Below are 26,861 nucleotides of genomic sequence, written 5' to 3' on the forward strand. Positions count from 1 at the left end.
GTTTTTGTTTCAAATAATTAAATTAAGAGAGAACTGTTAAAACAATCAACTAAGAGAGCAACCATTACTTAGCTGTGCCGACGCCTTTAAAAAATACCAAATAAGCGAAATTATAAAATACATTAAACACTTGGATCTGGTCACACTGTACACTATATAAGCCAACGAAACCCGCGATTTGTTGTTGTTTTTAGACAGCTGGGGCGGACGAATATTGTTGTTGGAGCGCCCGGGAAGCTCCGCTGATTTAGCCCACGAAAACGCGAAAAAATAATAAAACGCAAAAACTAAACAAAACAAAACGTCGCGAATGCAGTAGCTAACAACAACAATAAGCGAAGCCAAAAGTCAAGTAACAAAAATTGCAGAGTGAAAAATCCTATTTGAAGTGCAGCTCAGGAGTCAGAAATTCGTATTGATTTTCTTGTTTGTGTGTGCGCGGGTCCGTGAAAAACGCAACAAAAGCAAAAGCAACCACTTCCAGACTTCCCAATCAGCCACTTCCTTTTCTTCCACCTAGCGGTAATCATTGCCAATTGGAACCGCGATCTCTGCTTTCCAGCGACCCCAACAACAATGTAGACAAGTGCAAGTGTTGTTGCATGTAGTTGTAGTTATTAAACAAGATAGGCAAGGAAATAAAAATAGGGAGAGAGAGAAAGAGATAGATATAGACAACAACAAAAGCGAAAGTTTTATTGAGTGCGTACATGTGTTGTTGTGTGTGAGTGTTTGTGCGAAAAATGGTGGATAAATATTACCAATAATAAATGCAAATTCAAATGCAAATCTTCGCCAATGAAAAGGGTGTCTCTGCAAAAATTGCTTGATAAATTATAAATGCAGGGAGTGGCCGGATAAGTTGGATTTTTTCGGCTAAACTTCAAGGCACAGAAGCAGCGACGAAATGTGGATACCTTCGAACAACAAATACGGAGTTGGTGAGTACAGTAAATAATGGAAATGTCCCACCCACTTTTCCAACCCAACCGAATCACTCACCACCCCCCTGCTGGGCGTCACGTGCGTGGCCTTTGTTTTTATTGTTGCCTTTTGTGGCGATTCACGCTTTTTTCCGCGAAACGCCGGATCCCAACCACCCCCGCACTTTTTCGTAGAGGGGAGGAAAAGCGATTTTTCTACTTATTTTTGTACACAAACTGTTTGTAGCATCATCATCCCCCAGCCCAGCTCACCACCCACTGCCCACCGGCGCACCTCCCCCTTTTCCACCCATCATGTATCTCAAAGAGATTTTCCTGTTGTTGTTGCTGCTGTGCTGCCGTGCTGCGATTTGATGTGTTTATATACACAGTTTTCCCCGCGCACAGTTTTCCCGCACAGCGCTTTTCTTCTTTTTTGTCGCGTTGCCAATTTCCCAGCCCAGGTGTTGCCAATTTAAATGCTTTCGTAATTACACACGCTAAAAAAATATATTTTTAGCAGGGAAAATATATTTTTTTCCCATTGTTTTTGACAAGCAAAATAGGGAAAATATATTGCTGTCAATGAATAAATGTTTTTAAAATGCCTTTAAATAAATTTAAGTAACATTAAATTCATAGGGAAAAGGGTTCTGTTAGGTTGCGAATCAGGAATAAATATTGTTTAATAATAAAGTTTACTTTAATTCTTAAACTTTCTCCGCTCAGCATATGGGTTCTACATAAAACCCTTTTTGCAGCTTTTACTGTATATTGTCCACACTTTAACAGTTTTAACGCTGTGTAACCGCTGTGAAAAATGATGTTGCGTGTTTTGATAACACACTTGTGAAGAATAATACAAGTAGATCTTGGATATTCTTTGTGCAGCTTTTTGTGGCTGTTGTTTTCTCCTCAGCTCAATGATGTTCACATTATCTCCGTATTCGTCACACTTCTCGCTTCAATGGCAACGCTTAACAAATTACTAAGGGGGCAGGGCATGGCAGAGGGAGGTAGTCAACAAAATAAAGTAAAATAAAATACAAGACCGAACGACAACGAATGGTTTCTGATGTATGTATGTACATATGTACTATGGACAGCATCTTTAGTGGCCGACTCTGTGCCAAGTTTTATTCATTGTGCCGCTTGAATGGTTCTCCGCCCAGATAAGCACCAATTTTCGATATGATGGGATGCTCTGGCATCCTGGGAATGTTTCTTAAGAAGCTTTAGAATTCTTTATCAGACATATGGAACTTTAACTATAACATAACCATTCATATTGTTTCATATTTTGTAATATATCTTATTTAAGAAGAATAAATATTAAATAAATTTATTAAAATTTACTTTAAAGATCCAAAAGCAATATTATAATGATATTTCTTAAGTAGAATTTAGAGGATTTCAGCTTTTAGGGTATTTAAAACTCGTTATTGCCCTACAAATATTCTTTAATATTCCGTCGTTGTTGTGCTTAACTGCTCCAGTTCCCCATCATTCATGGAGATAGCTCTTTGCTGCCGCTGCTGTCCGATGACGTTTGCTCCACATTTAACCCGGCAAAGATTGACATGAGAGCGGTCAGAGTTTACACAAATCAATCAGTCAGTCAGTCGTCAAGCAATCCAGCTTTCCAGGCTGTGGGTTAACATCATTAGCGATTCGAGGCGCTGTCAAGCCAACGCCCTAACCTTGCACAATGCCCAGTTCCTCCCCTTCTGTCACTGTTTTGGTCCCAGTTCCTGGCCCACTGTCCTTTCATCTGGCAGCGCCACGTGCTGAGCCACTGCAACTGCTGGGCAATGACTTCATTACCAGCGCACTCTTTGTCTTCAATCGTCTCGTTTTTCACTTTGTCCCCTATATATAATTATTGTACCGCTGCCTGGATATATACAGGCGAACATCAATAACTTGAAAGTTGAAACCACCATCTGGCAGGGGAGGAAAAGGGGATACTTTCATTCCAAGTATCTAACTTTCTGATATTTACTATACTTTTTGGTAAGGGATTGCCATTCTTCAACATCAGTAACAATGGCCTAAATGGGAATAAACTATCTGAAGATTTACGTTTATTTTTATTAGATTTTTTGTTGCAGAAAACTTTGAAAAACTTGAATTTGTAAAAGTTCAATTTGCAGAGGTCCGACTGTAGTTATTGCCCTCAATTGCGCAGTGAGTCGAATGCACAATGGTGACAATTTTGCGGAGCAACCCTCGTAAATCTGGGCCTGGTCATGCGGGTCACTCTGTTCGGGAGTTGCAAACTTAGATTTGAGGCCGAAAGTTTACGCAACTTTTTGCCAAAAAATCCAAATGAATCTGGGAGATGGGAAGTGAAAAAGGGAAGGCCTACGGCATTGGCACCGGGACCGGATGTTGCTGCTCCGACTTTCTGTCCGCCTGACTGTCTGCCTGCCTTTTCCAGCGAATTCCGCTGTCGCTGCGGCAATTTCAGTTTCAACTTTAATTTAATATTCATTTTATGCATTTGGCCAGTGGAGTCAAGCGCACAAATTTGTGCAGCGCTTCCTTCCTTCAGAACGCACAACCGCACACACACATGAGTGCGCATAAAATTGATTCATTTCCATTGTTTAATATGCTTGGCGGCATTACTTTTTTTTGTATTCATTTTCCTCTGATTCAAGTTGTGCGTATGAGGCACTCGTCCATTTGAGTTGAACTTCCATAATTCGTCTTTAACGATTTATTTATGAATTGCCATTTGTGGGACACGCGGCGTATGATTAACAACCCGAACACACGCACACTCGAAATTTATCAGCCTATCGCATTTGGGCGCATTATCGGTCATATTGCCGGATGGACGAGCGGGTGTCCCCCATACGTTGACTGATTTATGTAAATGCAGGGCTTGTCTAGAAATAGTATGTTTTCCTATAGGAAGTAACCCCTCCGCCTTCGATAAGCCAAGTAAGATAACCAGTTACTCATAAAGTGATTAAATACTGTAGTATAGTAAATATTTAATACAAATAGCAGGAAAGTTCTTCCGGTGGGGCACTAAAAGGGGGACTTATTGATGGGGAAAGGGTCATTAAAAGTTGCTGTTCATCGATTGGTTCGACCAGGGAAAATGTATATTATACCCAAAATGAGTAACACAAATTGACAGCGCCAAACATGCAGCATGTGGATTTGCTCATTTACATGCGAAAACAAAATGCAAACAGTAACAAAAAGCAAACAAGTGCGCAAGCACTCAATTGAGTGGCATATATGAAATGCATTTAATTACTGTAATGCCAGCCACATCGAGAGATACAAAATGCATATAATAAGCAAATATTTCCAGGCACCAACAACACGTACGACAACATATCCATCCACATACCAGTTTATTCTCACTAACTTACAATTATAATAAAAATCCACTTGACAATGGATGGAAAAACGGCATTGTTTAGCTCTCGGAGTTCGCTCTCCGTGCGGAGCATGTGCGCCAGCATCCATTCAACCAACTCTATTATTCCGACAATGTCTGTGATAATGACATCTGATTGACATTTGGGTCATGCTTCCTCCTTTGGACAGGTTTCAAGCGATTTCGCCAAACAAAGTAAAGCCTTTGAAAAGGCTTTATCTTTATCGATAGGTTCTTTCTTTCTTTTGTGTTTAAATAAAGATAAAGAAGGCTTAGATTAAAAAAAAGATACGCAATATACAAAAAAATAATTCGTTTCAGGTTTAAGTTCATTAACATTTTGGAAAGTAGCAAACTCAGCTGTTTTGGATTGATCCAGAGGATTGCATAAGCCGGTTTATCATTTAAAATTTCGCTTTCGTTTTACATAATTTTAAATAAATATAAAGTATGCCATTGATTGTATAAACCTTATTTCATATAATAACGTTAACGTTAATACAGGATACTGTCCTTTATTTAACAAAGAAGCTGTCTTTATACATTTACGCCAGGGCATTTAAGTTTTATCTAATCTCTAGATGCGCGTTGATAAAGAGGCTCTAACAAAAGCTGATGTTGATAATGTAGATTATCAATATTGGTATTGTATAGATTTCAGATACAAATTAACTGCATATAAACTGCTTATTAGGGTATATAGAATATAAGGCCATAAAAGTTTATAAATCATTTAGTTCATTTTTGTTGACATGTGTGAACTTTTCACTGACTGATGCAACTTTCCCAAACTGGCTTTTGTTTAAGGGTTCGTAAACACATAAATAAGATTTATATTCTTGCTGAAATACTTTTTGCCGGTTGTATTCTGTATAATCGGTCATTAAAACAAAAATAAACTTCACTGTCACGAGTTCAGTATTTTTTGCCTTACCTGAAATATAAATGAAGTCAGAGGCAGGAGGACTGTAACCTTGTTCTGCTAATGTGCAGTGCGATAATTAGTTTTTCATTCTTCCCCTAGAGAAACAATAACCCCAACCGATTCTAAGTTAATTTTAGTGGTTTTAGGCAAGCCACTTGACCCACATTCTGGCGGTTTTCCCTTTCCGCAGTCGGCGAGTTCCACTTTGTTGGCGACCTCATATTGTTGGTTATAACACAATTAATTAATTAAATTCTTAAGCCTCCCCAGTGGCACTTGAGGGCCAGAGCGGCGGATGCGGATGTGGATGAGCCGGGGGGAAAGGGTCAAGTGTGAAGATGGGCTTCCCATTTGGTGGGCTACCCGACACGCCCCTGCTCATTTAATCCATTTGCAGTTGAGCTCGGGCTGCGGTTTGAGTCACAGCGACTAAGTAGTGCAGCAGGCACTGCTCTTTCATTTAATTTAAAATTATTTTCCGCCTAGAGCCCCCTAACCCGGCTCCCCCTTTTCCATTTGGCATGCACTTGCCTTAACGACTTTTTTATTTAAATACGTTTGTTGACATTGCGGACTTGTTGGAGCGAGCATTGTGTTCTCTGTTCCGCTACTCCTTGGCTATCTACCCCAGCGTTCTCCCCCTTTTTGGCTGGGCTCTTGTGTGCGGGCAAACAAAAAGAGTGATGTAAGCCAAGCCTTTTGGGATATTGCATTCATCGTAAAAGTAATTATGGGGCTCAGCCCTATGATGATCCTGCCAATTTCCAGTGCCACTTCAAGTCAACTTTATGAAATTTAATATTAAATTTCCCTAAGCTTGCTAAATGCTCATTAAAATTATGCAGGCACTTGGAGAAAAAAGGGTACATATTTACCATATGTGTAAGACAATTTTAAAGTTATAGCTTATGGATTTTGGTATAGCTTATTCAAATTAGTATAAACATTGGCCTTATATGCTTCACTTTTAAAGACTTCACCTAACTTCTTCCGCTCTTATAATAAATTCAAGCTCATTTCGATCCTTAGAGAGCCATTTTCTGTGAGTGTACTTGTGGGGTTTTTCCAGTTGGCTTTTAGTTTTAGCTGCTTGCCAGGCCGACGCCTGCCTAATGTGACTGACCTAAATAGTGCAAACGCTTGGCTGGCACTTTGCCTGCTGCTCTGCGGAATCCAGGATGTGTGAGAACGTGCACTCAGCGAAAAAATATGTCTCCCGTCAAGTATCAATCAATGGTCTTATACGTAGGCATCTTAGAGAGGCTTTTTTATTCTTCAGAGAGCATTTAATTAAAGGATCTTTATGTTTTATCTTTCTATTTAGTCTCCTTATTTGAAGTTACTATATCCCTCTTGATCCTTTTGTAAAATATGAAAAGCTCTGCCATATTTTCCGTGTGCCAAAGTGTGGGTATGTGTGCTCATTTGCTGGAGTGTTTGCCTCCGCCAGTTGAAGTGCCAAGACCGGAGCGATGCGAAGCCTTCAACTGGCATTTTAAATTATAAAATACTTGCTATTTAGCATCTCCAGAATTCATTTAAATCAGACTGCCACATTCGCGACGAGCAGCGCAAATTGAAGCCAGTTAGAGTCGGTTGTCGAATGGCATAGCTCAAAATAAAAAGGAGAGACTCTGGCAAAGGCAGCAAGCATCAACCATAAAGCACTCACAGCAGAAGCAGCAGCAGCAACAGCAACAGCTACATCAGCAACATCTACAGTAGCAACAGCAACAGCAACAGTCACAGTAGCAACAACAGGAAGCAGTTTGCCCATTTTCATGGCACTGAAGCATTTCATTTTACATCTCCCCGCCCCGGAATCCCTCTCTGTCTGTCTGGGCGTGCGTTTTATTAGCTCCTTTCGTTGATATGCTCATGCCGTTCTCGCCCGTTTGTCTTTCATCAAGGGAGCCCACATTCACATACACATCTACATCTACATTCATGTCCACATCCACATGCAGCCATCCCCACAGACACACCACCTCCACCAGCAGAGAAGCACCACCATCAACATCAGCACCACCCTAGCAGAAGGCCGGGTTCCTCGTCTTGCGGCGCCTCCCAGTCCAAAGTGTGTGCCTTGCATTTGTAATTGATACACAGTGAAAAATCGGAAACTGCCTGTCTAGAATCTTAATCAAGAAGTCTAAGATCATGACTGAAAGTGGGGAAAATTCCTAGCAAATTTCTGTTTGTTTGTAAGATTCTGTTTGTTATCTCTTTTAAATCTTTCATGTTTTTTCTTAGGAAAATTGTATTAATCAAGCATTTATGGCCTTAGGATGACTCATATATCATCTTTAGTCATTTCATTTTACTTTTTACTACATTCAAAAGTAAACAATTTTACAAAGGTCTTAGAAAAAGATTTCTAAAAATATTAGTTCATTGAACTCAAAAATCAAAATTCTGCCAATTGCACAGAAAGGAATTCATTGGCCAAATTAAAGTCTTCAGTGTAATCGTTGCCATAGCCACCATATCCAGAAATGCGGATGTATCCAGCAGCTTTGGCAGCCCAGCTATGTGGCTCCAATTTGAGCTCCGGTTCGGAGTTAGCTCCCACTTGGGCTGGTGGATCCATCCACGAGCCAAAGTGTTCGATTGCCGGCGTGGCCAAGTGCTGCTCATTGTTCCGTGTGTTCGACAAAGAGACACCCCCATATACATACGCCTGGCTCCATAAAAATACGTTCGGATGCATATATTTTCCTTTCATAGCCATTTGCCTATTTATAGTTGAAGTATTTATTGTTGCTGTGCCACTCGTGGCATGCTCAAGTGGCCACTCATGGGGGCACTTTAATTGCCACGCCGTCCATCCTGTAGCAATGTCATGGCCAAGAAGTGGCAACGCAACTAGTTGTAATCCAACCGCTTCTTGGACTCTAACTTTTCCTGCTCTCATTTTCATTTACCATATTTTTCCTTCTTTTCCCCCCAACAGCCATCCACAACTGGCATGGCGATGTCCGGTTTGGTTTGGCCCTGGACGTCGGTGATTCCGTGGACATTGTGGAGGAGTGCAAATTCTGGTATCGCGGCTCCTGTCCCCGAAAATCTCGGGCAGTGGGTCTCTTCCCCAAATCCTACATACACATCAAGGACCTGTCGAAAGTCGATCCTGTGGTCGCCGAATGTACACAGGTCCTGCGAGAATGGTCGGAGATCTGGAAGAGGCTTTATGTGGTAGGTGAATTATATTCCCAGGATATGGAACATAACTAAATCTTTATAAATATTTTTCAGGATCGTGAGGCCTACAAGTTCCAAACCCTGCGAAAGGTTATGTTTTCCATATTGGAAAGTCGACGGGAACTCCTGAGTGCCACCATGACTCAGGATCAGACCCTGGAGCTTCAGATGGTTGTGGTTTCGAAAATAGATTGGGGCAATCGGTAAGTTTGTAGATACTTTGATAAAAATTCTTTGTAATGCAATTATGAGAAATCTTATAGTAACTATGGAGAATATATTCAAATTCTAAAACAACTAACAATTTGCTTAAAGCCACAAAAGCTAAAAACCACTTTAGTAATAACTCTCCTAACAATCTAAGCTATGTAAACAAACTTGAAGTAGCTCTTGAGATTCTCCTTTGTTTAAAAGAATTCCCATAGACTGCGTAGTACTTCAGTTGTAATGCCAACCGCTTGTCAGAACAATTCGAAATGCGACCTTCATGTTTATAAACCATTTCCCACCCATTGATAAGTCGGGAATTTAGCTGAAATTGTATATAGAATATTTATTACAACTTTGAACTTAGATAGCTTGGGTTCTCTTTTGCTTTATGTAAAATGTGTTCTTTTCTAGCAATAATCACAATAATTTTGTTATAAACAAAATTTCTTAAAATTACGATACATATCTGTAGACTAAATGTTAGGACAAAAATAGCGAGAGCATCGTGTATACTCGTTTAAATATTCATAATTATATTCCTTCTCGTACTCGTACTACAATTTTATATAGATCAACGTTTCGTGAGCGTGCGTGAGCGATAAGCAGATATATAGCTGCATATTTATTTTTCAGTATAGAATCGATCATCGATCTAAGCTATCCACTAATCGAGAGCTAACTGTTAAACTTAATTGTATATTTTAAATGGCGCATCATTGTCGTCTGATGGGATATCCTTGTCGTCCACCTCGTCGTTCAATCTTCAACCTACAAATTGCACGGTTCTGCCTGTGTCCCTCTCTTGCTTTTTTTTTTTTGTTAATTATTTGTCTTTCTTTTTTAATTAATGTATTTCCCTCAATGTCTCACTCTGTGGTTCACCTCGTGTCAATGACGAACTGCACCCTGTCTTTCGCTTGCCTAGGACCGAATTCAAAGATTATTTCCTTATAATTTTGCTAAATATATTTCGCATTGAATATTACTGAGTTGGATCTCCGAAAGTGCAATTGTTGATTCGTTCTCTTGCAGTCTTAGTGGTAGAAATGGAAATGCCTAACCTCATGACACACAACTCTCTCTATCTCCTCCTCTATCCCCCTACAAATATTATTGAGAAATCATTGAAATCATTGTTTTGGAAGCCAATCCGGAGGAATGGGCTCATGTCTCCGTCTCCTTGCCACCGCCGAAGCTCTCCACGGGCGGATATATCGGATGGCTGATGGGATTCATTTCCAGGGTCGATGGGGCCGAAGGGGTTCGGGATGCTCCGAGCAGGCCGCAAAGCTGCTGCAGCATGTCGCTGTACGATCTTGTGCTGAGATTCTGGCTAAGGAAGTGCAAGATCAGGAAGTCACCAATCTGTTGGGAAAGTAAACAAATTGATTAAAAAATAATTCATAGATGATATTTCAGTAGGGGACTCACCTCCAAACGCCTGACCAGTCCGGCGATTTCCTTGCGTTGTCCTGAGCGATAAGAACGCTTGATGATGGTCTCCCGGGTGGTGGGCATCATGATAACCACCAGTGAATACAGCACAGCCACGCCAGAGATGATGGCCAAGATAATAAACCAGAACCTTCAAAAAGTTATAAAAACATTAAGGATCTCTCTGTTTAAAAAGCAACTCGCGTACTTACCACAGGAAGATGTAGATCTTCTCGTTAAGGATATTCAATGCTAGCACACAGAGGGTGTCATGCTTCTGAACCGATCCACTGGGACCGAATTTGTGGAAAGTACATTTAGTTAGTCGTGGGAAGATCTCAATCATGGGATCGAAGCGCTTGTCCTGATCCATGTTAGAGAACTTCACCACATCCGTACCGTAGGACATAAAAGCACCGCCCAAAAACTTATCCACCATAAAGATATTTACGATCACATTGATGAAGTTCAGCAGTTCGCAGAAGAAGTAGGCAAACGAGTAGCCGTTGTGCGTGTTCAAGCTGCTAACGAAGTACTTGAGAATCCTGTCCTGACGATCCCGCCTATAGTCATCCGGCACACTGACCATGCCACGCAGTCCATCGGTGATCATGCGGATCTTGTTGTCTTCCATGTTCTTCCAAATCCAGTGGGGCACGTAGAACATGAGACCCTGAAAGAATATATACAGATTAGTTTGGTCGGAAGTAGAAATTACATTAAATTAAAGACTTAAGACTTGTCACGCTTTAAGTGGGCAATAAGTGATAGACTCCACTCTTATTAAGACTTCAATTAAGTTTGCTTTATCGCAGACAACATAGAATTTTATTGAATGCGAGATTTCTCATCTACATGTAAGATTTACACTGTAAATTGGGAAATCGTATGCAATTATGCACTTAAAATCTGTTTAGCTTGAACTGAAGTTTGAGGAAAGAGCACTAAATCTGTGTCATAATCATATATACTTCAGTTGTGTAATCGAAAGCCCTAGTTAGTACTTCTCATAATCACTCACCTGGAAGAATAGCACGAATGGCACCCATTGATAGTAGCTGTGATAGCGCTTCTCTTGGCCATATTCATTGCCTAAACCTGGAGAAGCCACGTCCGTTCCAATTTGCCGATGCTGTTGGCCAGGTATCGTAAACGTATAGGTGATCCAGCAGAAGGTGTTGATCACGTGCATCGGTATGGAGCCATCGTTGATGCAACTTATGGGATCGCCTGCAAGCGCAAAGATAAAGATAATTTGTAGATATGCATGTTGACCTCGCCGCAATTTGAATCAAGAGATATGCACGCGCATTCCTCGCCAGCAACCTTCTCGCCAGCCGTTCGTCAACGTCAAGTGCCATTAGGGCAATCTCTGGGCCCCAGCACCGCAGTCCCAATTTGTCGGTGCTGTGGGTGCGGTTACGACAACGCTACGGTTACATTTATTACGGTTGCAGACGTGCCTAGGTAAACCTGCAACATTCAGAGGGACAAACGGACGGATTTTTTTGGGTGCGCCCCAACATCAACTTCAACATTAACTTTACCTTCTCCCCCTGCCTTTTCGGGCAAACAAAGTGGATACAAATGGAGGAGCTGCTGCAGACGAGTGGGTGGGGAATTCCCAGAACCAACCGTCAATATTTGACTGTGGTTTTGTCAGTTGTTCACTTTCAGAGCACTTCTTTTAATGCACAAATATTTGGCTTGAAGATGGGCGACTATGCGATGCCTAGATCTGATTGAAGGCTCATACAATGGGTAATAAAGTCAGGAAGTTGGGAGTTGAAACTATTTTAATAACTAGAGCTCTCTGAAAGTTATTATATAAACAGAAACTTCATATTAAAGACAAACACATCAAATGCTTTAAATTTCTTATACAGCTTTTATCTTTGTTTTGCCGATGCCGAACTTTTCAATTACTCTCAGCTATTTATTTACAGTAGGAGTTTCTCTCATCGCCCCTTTACTGACCATTAGGTTTTAATTTCATTGCCTGAAGTCTAATGTTCTGCTGTGAATGGTGCGTGGGAATGTAAAATCATATTTATTACAAGTATCATTATGTAAGACACTTCACTGAGCCCAGCTTGAACCAGATACATTGATTTTCACGCCACTTTCAGGCTAAGCCCAGGGAACCACCCGTGGCGACCGTGGAATGAGTCATTCGAGTAAATGGCTTAAGCTGAAATCCGATGAACGTGTTGCGGCCAATTTGTGAAAGCTCTGCACGAGATTTGCTTTTTTTCGATGACTTCAATTTCAAATAGGTCGAAATGTCTTTCTCAGATTTCAGTGCCGCATTAGCAGCGATGCAGCAATTGCAAAAGCAAACTAAATAACTAGGCTATGTGGGTGCTAAACAGTTGCATAGCTGCACTAATTTTTGATGCAATCAATGTGTGGGAGGTGCTAACTAACGAACTTACCGATCAGATTGTTTGCGGTGACAATAATGCAACAGGTGAATAAAATGGCTGTCGTGATCCTGTAGTGACAGCGAAAGACCATGTTGTCGATGACCGCCTTGTCCAGCAGATAGCGTATCTTGATGAAGCCGGACACAGCCGAGACCATGCCAAAGACCGCCATGTTGATGGTTGGTGTGCTGCTGCAACGTAGCTAACTGCAAGTGGACAAGAGAACATTAATGAAATGAGTACTATTACACTGTGAAAAAGTATGAACTTATTACGAAACATATTTCTCAATCCCCAAAGACCCCTCTTATCATCTATTATTCATCTTAAAAGGAACCGTTTTTGATTGTAATCTTTGTGATTATTGCCTTGGGAGTTCCCTTCTTTACTAGGATGTGGGATTCCAAGCACATTATCTTTTTCCAAGTGCAATGTAATCGTTTTTCCTTTGCCATACTTGATTGTGTGCTGTGTTTGCCTTGTGCGTTATCTAGGACAGACATGACATATTCCAAATTATTTCACCACCCAACTACACATGTACGAGCAGACTTCCTCTCCACTCCCAATCTGGGTTCTACAACCAGTACCCAGTACCCATCCCAATGTTCGTCCGGGTTCTCGGCGTTATCGTCGACAAGCCGCACTTACAATTAAGTAAGTGCTTGGGCAGTGCCGGAATACATAGTTTGTTGGGAACATCGTCGTTCTCTCGCTCTCTGAATAATATGTTGTGCAATCTAATCTAATCTGCGCTAAGCTAGAGCCCAGGTTGAATGCCCCCTTTCGCCTCGAGACCCCCACCATTGCCCAAAAAATATTTATACATAGATTGCTAACAAGTTCATCTCAAGAACTTGGTCTCTCAGAACCGGTACAGCTTTTTTGTCAACCCACGCATAAATTTCACTTTGTCCCCGTAGCCAAAGAGTTCGAATTTATCATGAGGCTTTGTTTTCTTTTTCCATTTCTTTTTTTTCGATGCTTTTTGGATTTCGATTTGGGTTTTGGGTTTTCGGTGTGTTCGGTCTTCAGTTTTCAGTTTTCGGCTCGCCATGGATCAGGTTCTGGTTTGCTTTCTTCTTGGCTCTTTTGTTTATATGCAAATTTTTTTTTGTTTCGGGCTATTGTGTGTTTTATGTGTGTGTTTTGGCTGTATTTCATTTCGGCACGACAGATCGTATAACTCCGAATCGGATTCGGAATCAGAATCCGTAACTCCGAGAGCAACACGCACACTACCCTATACGCATGGCACATAGAGTCATCTCTGTCGCACGCACGCGAGCGGCAATTAAAGTCGCAAAGTATCTGTATCTGCGCAACGGCAGCTACTCCTTTTAAATGCATCAGCTTCTGCACTGAACATTCAATCTTACCACGCACACACATAACCACTGACACATAGACACTCACACACACACCGAACACAGATACGCGGAGAGCACTTCATTTCAACCCAACTTCAATTCTTGCCTTTTTTCAATAATTTTTTTCTTTTCTTGTTTTTTTTTTCGAAAAAGACAAAAAAAGAAACTGGTTTTAAGGTATTTTCTTTTTGGGAGCGGAGCGGGCGCGATCGGATCCGATCGGTTGTTGCCACTGTTCTCTCTCATTTTGTGTCGTTTTCCTTGGTGGGTTTTTTTTCTGAAGGTGTTGCTACCAACATTGGCAACAGCAACCTGCCAGTTGGCCAGAACCGAACTGCGACGACCCCTTCGCACACTTAAGTGATTCTTTTGCTCCTGCTGGAGTCGCAGTCCCGTACTTTTTTTGAGCTCTCCCCGCTCGCATTTAAATTTATTGCTGCCACTTTGACACTTCGGAAACTCGTTTTTGGCTGCCTGTATTTAACATTGCTGGCTGAATTTTTTGTGTTTCTTTTTCTTAATTTATTGTTATTGTTAAGTTGGTTGCAGATTCGAGATTTCTATTATACACAAGTACAAACACTCGCAGCCGCAGATACTCGCGAACACACACACACACATGAAACACACTCAGCTGTGGAGCTGGAATTGCAATCGTAACTGCATTTTGTGGTGGTGTGCGTGCAGCTTGGTGGTAGCTCAGTGCTGCTGAGCTGTGATTTCAGTGCTGGCCATACCCGTATCCGTATCTCGAAAATGTGCAGCTGCTCTCAGCGGCGTTCAAAAACCTACTGACACCAACACCAGATTCAGATTCCCAGACCCAGCCGATGGAACCACAATTTTCGAGCCGAGAGAGAGTCACTCTCTCTGTGGCGGCGATCTGGGTGGTTTTCCCTCTCTGGCGGAACCAGCGATCGCAGCTGGTTCCCGCTCACCATTCGAAATTACGCTCAAGCTGCATTCGCGCATTACCTTTTACCTGAGATGAGACCCGGTGTTGTTACCTGTAGACTGTAGAGTGCACACTGGAGACCCACCCAAACCACCTCAGGTCGCTTAGGTAGTTCACTCCGATTCTCAGATTTTCCCTCGATCTTGAACAGACTTGAGTGCGGCCCTAAACATCTGGATTGAAAATCTGTAAATCCATTGATTAGTAAGGTCTTTCGGTTCAGAGGGAAATTTTTATTGCTTTCTACAACTCTATCAACTAGATCTGGAGTTTAGATTAAGCTGGGATAGCTGAACTCTGAGTCGGAGTCATTCGAGCTAAACAAAGATTTGGGAACACAATGAGCCAGAACTGGAACACCCAATAAAAGACTTAAGGAACAAAAGGTATACCTAAAAATAGGTAACAATGGTATGCCAAAAAACATACCTCCTTATATCTTATAACTTCCCCTTGCATTTTAAAAATATTTAAAAATAATATTATACAAAAATTATACATAAAATTTTAGTGTTAAAAGAAAATAATTTCCAGTTAGCAGATGTTACTACGGTTTCTATAACAGGAGAAGCAATTTAACAGTAGTAATAAAGTTTAACATCTTAAAATAGTATAATTATCTTAATCTCAACTGCGTAGAACTTAATTTGTACTCCCATTTACCCCAGCTAAGACTTTCTGTTAATCACCTTTAAATTTATTATGTTTTAAATCAAAACTCAAGTAACTAATGTTAATGAGGTGGACCCGAAGTGCTTTGCGCCTCATTATAAAAACGTATTCCAATTAATTCCGCGGAACTTGAAGCTGCCTGTTCTTATAATTTATCGCTGCTGCCATGGCCAGCGAATCCTCTGGCAGCACAGATGCCGAAGTATCTGAAGTATCCGCCAAGTGGATCTAAGGAACTATTCGTTTTCCAGGGTTAAATGTGTCGTCGCTGATCGCACACACTCTCACATTGAGGCCAAAATGAAGATCCATTTGCATGCTGAGAGCTAGACAAGCAACGCCAAACTTGTTGCCAGGCATTCCTCCCAGTTCCCTGGGGTCCTGGGGTTTCAGGTCCCCAGATCCCCAAGTTCCAAGTTCGAGCCCCTACCAAAACCTGCAACTCCTTTGGCTGGCTGGTGGAATGACTCAGCTTGGTGGCTTTGGCTTTGACTTTGGCCTGTTGGCATGGGTTCTTCAGTCTTGGCCATAATGAAATGACATTTCGAAATGGCTGCTGCTGCTGTTGCTGCCGCTGCTGCTGCTGTTTCCATGTCCTGAACCACTGCGCTCCACTTCTCTTCTTTGCGCGTTGCACTGTTTGTTTATTGTCGGTTCCTGATGCCTGTTACCTTATGCCCGATGCCCGATGCCCGATGTCGGGGCTGCCAGGTTGCATGGTTGCCTGTGGCCTCTCGCCAGAAATGTATCTGCGAGCTACACCTTTTATAAAGACATTAAATACGAAATATATGGCATGTGTGATTGTGATATGCCGTGTATCTGGGCCGCTGTTGAGGCGAGACCCATAGATACAATGCCATCGAACGCGTTGTTGTTATTGCTTTTGTTTGTGGTTGACAGCTCTGCTTATCGAAGTGTAAATAATTAAATTTTTCTGTATCGTCTGGGACTCCTCCATCTTGTTGCGTTTTCTCGCCTTCTCGTTCTTTTCTGTTGTGTCATATCTTCATAGATTTCCAACACTTTAGGCGAGGCTTAATTAAAAAAGAATTTGTTAAGATAAGCGGAGCATCTTTCCCCTTCTTTTTCGGGGGATATATATTCCCTTTTTTTTTGCCTTTCACCTGTTGAGCTTTGGGTCAGGCACTTAATTAAAAACGACTTAAAGTGTTCATTACCAGCATGGCTACCGTTTCATTTTTGCGGGTCCCAGGCAGCCGCGCACGCGCTCCTCTCATATTTGTATCCATGAGATACATTTTCGAGTCGCGGTGCTTCATTTGGTCACGTCAACTCAGAGCCAGAGCTCCCGGCGTAACAGAGGTGGCTCAAACCCCACACATACGTATTTATCTCTGTATAGGGAGAGAGCGTTGAACATTCCCCAGAGATCTATGGGTCTCCTTCTCTGGGAGTCGGGGTCTCTTGATCTCTACCACTTTGCTTCTCTACTGGTTCCGGTTCCAACATGGAGACTCTCTCTCTGGTCCTCTCTCACTCGCTCTCTCCCTGTATTGGCCGCTGTGAATTTCACCTGAACCAGAGCGAAGCCGTTTAGGCCTCGTTAACAGCAAAACGGCTTCTTCGGCTTGTTCTGGAGGTTGTATTGTAAAAGATGCCTGGCTCTCTCTGCGTAAGCCAGGTAGAAGGCCCGGCGTAGCCGAGGTAGCAGCATCGTCAACGACGTCGCGACGTCGGGCAACATATTGCTGATGACGTTGGACGTTGGCTGTGTGCTGGGTTCGGCCAACCTGGCTATATGGCTATGAACCTGGCTGGCCCAAAACTCTGTCCAACTCTGGGCCTCTGAGTCTGGTCCTCCTCTCCTCTTTCCCTTCTCTTCTTCTCGCATGCGCCACCGGAATGCCGTGAACCCATTAGCTGTGTAGTTTTTTGTGTACCTCAACCTGGCTGGATCGGCTGTAAGCAGCCGAAATTTATGCGTCATGCGGGCCATGCGATGTGTGTCCATGATCATCGTCATCATCATCATGTAAATTCCAATCGGTAGCCACCGTACCAAACAGCAGGCACGTATCGGCGGCCATAGATAGTGTGAAGTTAATGATCGACCCAATCCATTTAGATACGATCTTTGTCGATAGAACTCGATTGATTCTCCATTTGAGCTACTTTCCGAAAGTTGAGCAGAGCGGTGACAGGTTCTCTGGCTGCCTTGGCACTGATTCATTCGATTTGCATGAGTGCTACGGATTACTCAGAATATGGGGAACTTGATATGGTCTACATTGATCTGGAGTTCTTCGACTTTGTAGGGAAATTTTAAACTTATGATGTTTATGAAAGTTTTTGTTGATTACATTTAACATTGAAAGATCAACATGTCGAATTTTAGATAATGTAAGATTGACAAGAAGTTGTGATATAAAAAAATATGAAACGAAAGATATACGAAAGACGCCTTAACTTAACTTTTTATTTGATAAATACCTTTAAGGTATAATTTTGATTAACCCTTTTTCTATCTCTTGAATGTTTTATGTTATGTTTATTTATGTTTTTCCTTCTCCATTAAATAAAATTGGAAGTTAGTATTCTTGGATAAGTTCCCAAAAACAGTTTTTTAAAAGGTCTCCCTCGCTAAACTCAAGCCTCGTAAATTGCCTTAAATAAATCTTTATTCCCTTCGCGGTGTGTTCTATTTTTGGGAACGCAGTGTGATTAATGATGATCACCCATGATGACTGACCAAATTTGTATTTAATTCTTGGCGCTCCACACGACTCCGTTAAGCGACAATTAATTACGAATGCGTCAATTTCCTTAAAGCTCTGATGGTTTTCCAAACAACCAACACTGGACTGAATTCGAAGGGATCCCCTCAAGCTCCCGCTCCCACGTTCCGATAATTGAAATGTGTCTTTCGTATCGGAACGTGACAAAGTGGCAAAGTTGTTTTAGCTGGGTGTTTCCTTCCCTAATATCACTATTAATCAACCGGCAAATGCTTTTCGATCTTTGCAGCAAACTGGGTCTGGACTTGGTGCCTAGAGAGGGACCTCTGGCAGTGGATCCACATGGGATCGGCATCGTAAAGTTGTACAATGTCCACGTGAGCAGTGCTGATAATGCCAAGGCCTCATCGGTATAAATAGGAATATAAAATCATTGGTTTTCTGTAATAATTCATGATCTTATGACCCGCAGAGTCGAGGAACTTTGAGGCGTAAGACGCAGAGAAAGATCCTCACCCATCATCTTTACTTTTGTATGCGCGATTTTGGCCATCGGATAGGTGGCGATGATGCAGAGGTTTATTTCTTCCTCTATGATGGAAGTCACATGCGACCGCTGTCCGAAAGGTTTCTGGTCAAGATCTCCAAAGACGGTTTCTCCAACTACATTGAAAGGTTGCACAGCAACTGCACGGTGTTTACTGATCTGGGTAAGCTTAATTTCGATTTGGTGGTATAATTAATATTTATTTATTTATTTATCTAAGGCTAACAATTAGTTAAAACTAAGAGCTAACAATTGGCTAGGAGCAGTAGCAGCTAGGGCCTTCAGCTCGGCTTAGGTTAGAATATGGCTTGCGAATGTTTGACTTATAAGAATATACAAAATATTACTAAGGATTACTATTTACATTTTATTTGCAGAGATTTTATTTATTTAGATTTGGGAGGTGATATGGGAGTCGTTTAGGAATTTGAGTATGTTTAGGGAGTTTGTGTCTGTGGGGTTAGCTATCGTGGTAATTGGATCGGGATTATTGAGGAATAAGGATCTTTGCGTGGAAAGGGAGGGGCAGGAGCAAATAATGTGGTAGATGTCAATCTGGGAGATGTTGCATAATGGGCACACGTTGTTCCTTGTTCTGTCGAGGTAGTGGGCGTTTGTTAAGAATGAGTGTCCTAGTCTGAGGCGGGTGATAATGGTTTGTTCTCTTCTGTTTAGGGGGAGTTTTTGAGGGGCTGGGTGCACGTTGACAACTTGAGTATTTCTTGATAATTAATATTAATATGGACAATATTTAATATCTTTAGGCGCCGCTGATCTCAATGAGGATCTTCATCTGGTGGCAGTGGTCATGCGTGTGGGCAAGATTATCCAATCGGACTCCATTAAGAAGATCGAGAAGAGTGGCACGCTTGGTCATGGACCAACCTTCCGTCGACCATTTGGCGTGGGTGTACTTTCGCTGAGCGACATAGCCCAATTTGATAGCAGTCTGGAACAGTCCTCCGATGAGCGGGAGTATAGCTTCAAGCTGTTCCAGAGCGAGGAAAAGGATTTCCACCTGCTGCCCGAGCTGATCATCAAGAAGTCGAGTGGAAAGTACTCGCCCATCCAGACGAGTCAGGGAACTCAGGGAATTGTGGTGTCCCTAAAACTCTTGCATGGTGGGTTGGGTCAGGCTCGACAGGAACAGCCGCTACTCTTCCAGGGCTCCACTATAACCAGAAAGATGGGTTTCCCGGATGTGATCATGCCCGGAGATGTACGTAACGATCTCTTCCTCACCCTGGAGCGTGGAGAGTTTGAGCGCGGTGGAAAGAATACGGGGAAAAATATCCTCGTCACGGTTGTGGTGCTCGATGTGACGGGCAATGTTCTGACCGAATGCTTGTGGGGTGCCTCTGGCATGGACTCGCAGCCGCAATTCAGATCCATGATCCTATATCACCAGAATGCTCCTAGTTGGAACGAGATGCTGCGCCTCAGTGTGCCCATCGACAAGTTTTCCACGGCCCATGTGAGATTCGAATTCAGGCACTGCTCGACGAGGGATAAGACGGAACCAAAACTGTTTGCCTTCAGCTTTGCCAGACTGATGGACACCGGAGGAGCCACTCTAGGTGATGGCCAGCACGAGTTGTATGTTTACAAGTGCGAGGATCCCGCAAAGCTTCAGGCATCCAACTATCTGCGGTTGCAGTGCAGACCACGGGATGCACAGGCCAAGATGGATTGTGGCGGCTGCTTCAGTCGCAGCTCCAAGGAGGTGTTCGTCTTGCGCTCCCTGCTCTGCTCCACGAAACTGACCCAGAATGCGGACCTTCTGTCCCTTCTGCAATGGCGTACATATCCCGAAACGATCCAGGATTCACTGACGGGAGTCCTGCGATTGAATAACGAAGAGTTGGTCAAGTTCCTGCAGGATGTGCTAGATGCCTTGTTTGCCATGTTCTCGAACGAGGAAGGCAACAGTACTCAGCACTCTGGACTGGTCTTCCATGTCCTGGTGAGCATCTTCAGCCTGCTGCAGAGCAACAAGTTCCAACACTTTCGTCCGGTGATGACCGAGTATATTGAGAATCACTTTGCGGCCGCTTTGGTTTATAAGGGACTCATTACCTCCGTAGAGCACATGGCCGTGTTTATGACCAAGGCAGAGCACCCCGATCCCTTTCAGAAATGTTTTGGTTCCCTGGAGTATATATTCAAGCTGTTAATTCAGTCGAGGAAGCTCTTTGCAAGGGCTACAGGTGGGCAGTATGAGGACTCATTCCGAAGAGATCTCCACTCCCTTTTCACGGCCCTTAATGGAATGCTGGCTGTACCATCGTACGATGTAATTATTCCTACCCAGGAGGCCCTGCTTAATTCGACGGGAGTGGTGCTGGAGCAGCTGAAGGACACGCTGCCAGCTCCGGAGTTGGGCATGCTGGCGAGGAATATGTTAGATGCCATTCCCCGGGGAGCTCCCATTCGGCTAATTCAGGCGAAACTACATGCTGTCAAGGATCTCGTGTCTGGGGAGTTATTCCATGAGGATGGTAAGTGTCATTATTCAATGAAGTTTTCTTTTTAAACTTATAATTGATTTCAGATTCTCGGACTGTTGTCCTATCTGTGGCCTGCAAGCACCTGCGCATGCATCTCAGTCGCCGTGATGAACTGCGTCTGTGTGCCGAGATTTTGTCAGAGATTCTTAGCCAACTGTACGATCTGCAGAAGGAGCAGCGCGACAAGGTGACCAACACTCTTCAGCATGATCTGGACTCGCTATGCAAGAATATACTGGGCATACTGATCCGTACTATCAGCATTATAATGGAGGGATCGAATGCAGTGCTGCCTCAGTTGGTGTCTTGTCTTCTGGGGTTGTTGCAGCTGCTAGACGAGACCCATTACAAGCGGTACTGGGACGAGCTGAGTCCCAACAAAGATCCCCGTGATCTAAAGGAGTTCCTGAGCAAATCCCTGCTAGTATATGAAGAGCTGTTGACCCAGGACTGGCACGTGTTTCCCAACGACTGGCTTGTGATGAAGCTGGCCGCCAACGATGTGCTGCGAATGTCGCTGGAGGAGTTCGCCAAGCCACTGGTCTACAGATTCTTGGGGCCCCAGGCCTTCGACTCGCAACTGTGGTGGAGCTATTTTAGTCTGGCTGTTGCCTTTCTGACACAGCCCTCCCTGCAGTTGGAGCAATACAGAGAGCCCAAGCGGCTAAAGATACTTCATTCGCATGGGGACATGCGGGTGCTCATGGGCTTCCAGATACTCAGCATGTGGTCGCAGCTGGGCGAGCAAAAGCTGCACTTTATTCCCTCGATGGTGGGTCCGTTCCTGGAGGTCACATTGGTACCAGAGCCAGCATTGCGAAAGGCCACTCTCTCTGTCTTTTACGACATGATGCAGTGTGAGCAGGTGGGTTGTTGGGCTTTTATCGTCTTAACAAGAGATAATTAATGTAAATGTGCTTGAGCAGGCTGCCCGTGGTTCATTCCGGCTGGTTGAGAGCGAGCTGATTGACAAACTGGACCTGCTCATCAGCGAGAACAAGGGTGACGACGAGTACAGGGAGCTATTCAGCACCATGTAAGTTACGAGACATGATTTCTTTTACTGCTATAAATTGTACATAAATGTTTGTAAATGTCTGTAAATATATATATGACTCACTTCACACTCATTGCAATCGCCATCCATAAAAAGGGAACATCTCAGCTTTGTGTAAGTTTAACTCAGTGTAATTTTTCCTTTGCCTTAAATGTAGTTTTTCCGCTAGTCTCTATTAGTCCTTTTGTTGTGTATTTATTTTGTTTAAAAATCTTACCATTTAACGATAGTTCCTTTAATAATTAATTTTTATGTATGCTGTTAGTTTGCTGGAAAAAGTCCAAGTGGAGAACCCCAACTGGAAGGATGCTGGCATAGCTTTCATAGCCTCAGTCACCCGACTCTTGGAGCGGCTTTTGGACTATCGCAGCGTCATGCAGGGAGAGGAAAATCGGGATAAGCGCATGACCTGCACTGTTAATCTTCTTAATTTCTACAAAAAGGAAATCAATCGAAAGGAAATGTATTTAAGGTGAGTCTATTAAGATGCAATTTATCCTTACTATTGATTTTTATTTGAATTTGCTGCCCCACAGATACATTTACAAGTTGCATAACCTGCACTTGCAAGCCGAGAACTACACAGAGGCTGGCTTTACCCTGAAACTATATGCCTCCATGCTGAGTTGGGATCGGGAAACCCAGAGCTTTGCGCCCTTTGACAACAGTGGTCAACCAGAGTGGCAGCGTAAGGAGCGACTTTATCATGAGGTAAGCAATTATTCCTGAGCTCATGAAGAATATATATTGATGTTTATCATACCTTTCAGATCCTTAAATACTTTGACAAGGGCAAGTGCTGGGAGAAAGGCATTCCGTTGTGCAAGGAACTGGCTCAGCTCTATGAAACACGACGCTTTGACTACAACAAATTGAGCGAAATACTCATTCAGGAGGCCAAGTTCTTCCAGAATATCCTTACTCAATTGCGACCGGAGCCGGAATACTTCCGAGTGGGATTCTACGGCATGGGATTGCCGCTTTTTGTTCGGGTAAGCTTTAATATTTACATATCCTTCGAAGTATTCCGACTTATGATTATTCTCCTTAATTTACAGAACAAACAATTTGTCTACCGTGGACTGGAGTACGAGAGAATCGGAGCCTTTACCCAGCGTTTGCAAACAGAGTTTCCCAGTGCGCAGATCCTAGGCAACAACAGTCCACCGGATAATGCAATTCTAAATGCTCCAGAGCAGTACATACAGATCAGCAACGTTAGGCCAGTTGGAGATGCGCAGGCCCTGAAGACCGCAATGGTTCCGGTGCCAGAAAAGATAGCCCGTTTTTATGAGGTCAACGATGTGACTCGGTTTATCTACGATCGTCCCATGTACAAGGGAACCGTCGACAAGGACAATGAGTTCAAGTCGTTGTGGATAGAGCGAACAATCCTTGAGATTGCTAGTCCCCTGCCAGGAATCCTACGCTGGTACGAGGTGAAACAGAAGACAATGCAGGAGCTGACGCCGGTGGAGTACGCCTGCGAGATAATCAGCAATGCTGGCAAGGAACTCTCCGAGTTGATTGTGCAATACAAACGGGATCCGAAGAGAAATATTAATCCCTTCTCCATGCGTCTGCAGGGCACAATCGATGCCAATGTAATGGGCGGTATTAGCAAGTATCAAGAGGCCTTCTTCTCCGAGCAGTTCCTCAAATCGCCTCAAGGTGCTGGCCAGCAAGCAAATGTTCAGCGCCTAAAGGTTTTGATCTTGGAGCAAATACAGATTCTGGAGCAGGCCCTCGAGCTGCACGGCCAGTTGGCGCCTAGTGGTGTGCAACCTTTGCATAATCGTCTTTTGGAACGCTTTTCACAACTAAAGCAGAGTTTATCCGGCATGGGAAGGCTGAAACGACAGCACTCAGAGAGCATTGTGAACACTCCGTTGCCACCTTTGCCCACGGAGCAGCGAGCAGCCCCGGCAACAGCTTCCTCCAGCTTGAATGCAAATTCGCATGCCAACTATGTGTATGATTTGGACGAGATCTACACGAGACCGGGAGACACTTTACGACCCGTGGACCCTCTCAGTTCTTATCAAACACTAAGTAAAGAGAGCCTCAGTATTCCTCTGGAAGATAGTGCAGCTCCACCGGTACCAAATCGCCCACGTTCGCAGAACTTTGTGGGAAATGGATCCATGGATAGCCCTGAAGTTCCACCCAAGCGACAGCCAACGGTGAATTCTCCCAATGCCCCACCGTTGCCCCCACGAGGAATTACGCCGGATAAGAGAGCATCGAATCCTTTGATTTTTAATGACTTTGGCACCGGTGATGGAGTGGGACGTCGACACTCTCAACAACAGCAGCATCATGGTCAGAAATACTCCGTAGTTGATATAAGTTACGATGATCCTGAGGCCGATCAGCAACCGCATTCGCTACCTCCGAACTTCCAGGATGGAAGTGGGGGACACTTGAGCGTATGCTTTGCACCAAATGATTTCCGGGACTCCGGCATCTCGACGACAAGCTCTAGGGAACTAAATCACATGAATCTCAACAACCTCAGCGAAGACTCATCATCGATTTCGGCCATCACAGTGCAGCATCGGGAGCACTGTCGCATCAGCAGCAATGGAAGCTTGGATTATAATGCCAGCGCTTCTATGAATATTACACAGCGCGAGAGTTCGACTAGTTCGTTCGACGTGGAGGATTTTCCAGTGCCACCGCCGCCGATTCCGCCGAAGTCATTGGCCGTGTCGAGCAACGGGGTGACCGTTGGAGGCGATGAGGCGCATTCACCGCATCCCAGCACACAAGCGCACAACACACAACTCAATCACAATCAGAATCAAAATCATTCCACAAACACTCACCATCATCATCAGCAGCAGAATGGAGATGGCGATGGTTATAGCTCTCTGCAGCACCAGGTCAACGGGCTGGGTTTAGCTACTCTGCCTCCACCGCCTGCTGCTGTCGAAGCTCCTCTGCCGGCATCCGCAATTGCTTCATCTTCATCTAGTCATCAGCACGATGGCGGCACTTTTTGAGTTACAATATGTCGCTGCCATCATCCACCCGATCAGCCTCATCAGCCACATAAGCCATCCTCATCCACATCGACTTCGGACAGTACGGCCACGGATACAGCTTCGGAATCTACGGAGTCCAGTTCGTCTACGCACTCGATGACGCCGCCACCGCCTCCTCCGCCGCCGCCGTCATCATTCAGTCAGTTCCATACGCAGCTGGCAGCTACACCTCACTACTGCCAGGACTGTCTGTCCTCGCCATCGCCACCGCCCACGATCATCACAGAGCAGGCACAAGTGCATGCCACGCCTGGACTGGCAACGCCGCAGCCACACATTGAGCACTGCTCCTGTGGACTAAGTTTCTCGGTGATGCAGGATCAGCAAGATCAGATTGCTCCGAGGCTGCTTACCTCCAGGTTCTCGACGCTGGAGAGACAGTCCGATGGCTTTCAGGTGGAACAGGTTACCGGCTGCCAGCATCATCATCACCAACAGAGTCCGCTCTATCATCTACCCCAAGGCAGCCAGGATGCACATGCTCAGACGGATTTCACCTACGCGCAGCGCTAAAAGTTAGATCCATAGACCAAGTGAAGGAGTCCTCGCGACCCACAGAGAGTGAGATTGAATTTCGCTTAGTTATTAATATTATTTTGTACCTTTGTTTTTAGAAATGCTCTCTTTTTAAACTACTTTTACTCAAATTATTTTTGGTGCCAAATTTTTGCTGCAAGTCCAAAGCGCAATATAAACAAATGTTGTAATGATATAGGTTGCTTAAACAATTTTATTAATTTTAATATTAATTTAATTTTATATCTGTATTTATACGGGGAATTGTCGCTAAAGTTACTAAGAGGAATATTTTATTAAGAGAATAAAGAGGAAAACAATTTTTATAACGAACGAGAATATCAAACACTAAAACCAAAATACAGAACGCTAATCAAAAGAAGGTCAACGCAAAGTATATATACACTGAAAACAAAGCAGGACACCGACAAAATGTGCAATGCAGTTTTTACTTTAACGAACATAGCCATATACAGAACATTATAGATATATACACGACTACTACAGATATACATATATGTGCGAAAAGCAATTAGGAATTTTAAAGTGCTACTAGCTTCATAACGAATCAGATAAGTTTTCCATTTTTGTAAATTTTTTAAATAAACGTATTTATATAGAGTCTTCGTGCATGTATGTATCTGAATATACTTTAAAACGCGCAGCAATCAAAAGCGTTAAACTCGTATTAAAACAAACTAATCATAAACTACAACTAGTCAACAACTCGAATAAACATTGATTATTACAAAAGGAAAGTATAAACATATTGTCTATAAATGCATGGCGCGAATATATGAATTTACTAAAGAATTTAATAAAGTATAAACACAAAAACTGTTCTTTTCGTCAAACTAAAAGCAATTTAAAACTTGGGATTTAAACTGAGCCAGAGCTGCCAACTCTCTTTCTTCAGGGATGGTAAAAGCTTTACCAAAGCGCCACCTGGCGGCCTTGTCACACAAGGTGATT

At 43.3% G+C, this 26,861-nt stretch overlaps 2 protein-coding genes across 3 annotated transcripts; one reads left to right on the forward strand and one right to left on the reverse strand.

Moving 5' to 3' along the window:
* Positions 1-207: 207 nt before the first annotated feature.
* On the forward strand, positions 208-26,726 carry LOC108115991 (dedicator of cytokinesis protein 3). 2 transcript variants are annotated; one of them, XM_017227658.2, is made up of 13 exons: positions 208-941; positions 8,202-8,443; positions 8,504-8,652; positions 18,505-18,625; positions 18,688-18,925; positions 19,527-21,260; positions 21,314-22,134; positions 22,196-22,305; positions 22,423-22,440; positions 22,592-22,798; positions 22,863-23,037; positions 23,097-23,318; positions 23,385-26,726. In XM_017227658.2, the coding sequence occupies exons 1-13, from the start codon at positions 908-910 to the stop codon at positions 25,329-25,331; spliced, it is 6,018 nt and encodes a 2,005-aa protein (XP_017083147.2). In that variant the 5' UTR covers positions 208-907; the 3' UTR covers positions 25,332-26,726. The 2 variants fall into 2 exon arrangements, with proteins under 2 accessions (XP_017083147.2, XP_017083149.2); XM_017227660.2 differs by lacking the exon at positions 22,423-22,440.
* Positions 8,977-14,723, reverse strand: LOC108115992 (innexin inx3). The gene is made up of 6 exons (XM_017227661.2): positions 14,627-14,723; positions 12,529-12,725; positions 11,115-11,323; positions 10,306-10,766; positions 10,091-10,244; positions 8,977-10,024 (listed from the first exon to the last, which is right to left on the reverse strand). The coding sequence occupies exons 2-6, from the start codon at positions 12,689-12,691 to the stop codon at positions 9,824-9,826; spliced, it is 1,188 nt and encodes a 395-aa protein (XP_017083150.1). The 5' UTR covers positions 12,692-12,725; positions 14,627-14,723; the 3' UTR covers positions 8,977-9,823.
* Positions 26,727-26,861: the final 135 nt, after the last annotated feature.

Source organism: Drosophila eugracilis, unplaced genomic scaffold, assembly GCF_018153835.1.
Source record: "Drosophila eugracilis isolate 14026-0451.02 unplaced genomic scaffold, ASM1815383v1 contig_2159, whole genome shotgun sequence".
NCBI classification, from domain to species: Eukaryota; Metazoa; Arthropoda; class Insecta; order Diptera; family Drosophilidae; genus Drosophila; species Drosophila eugracilis.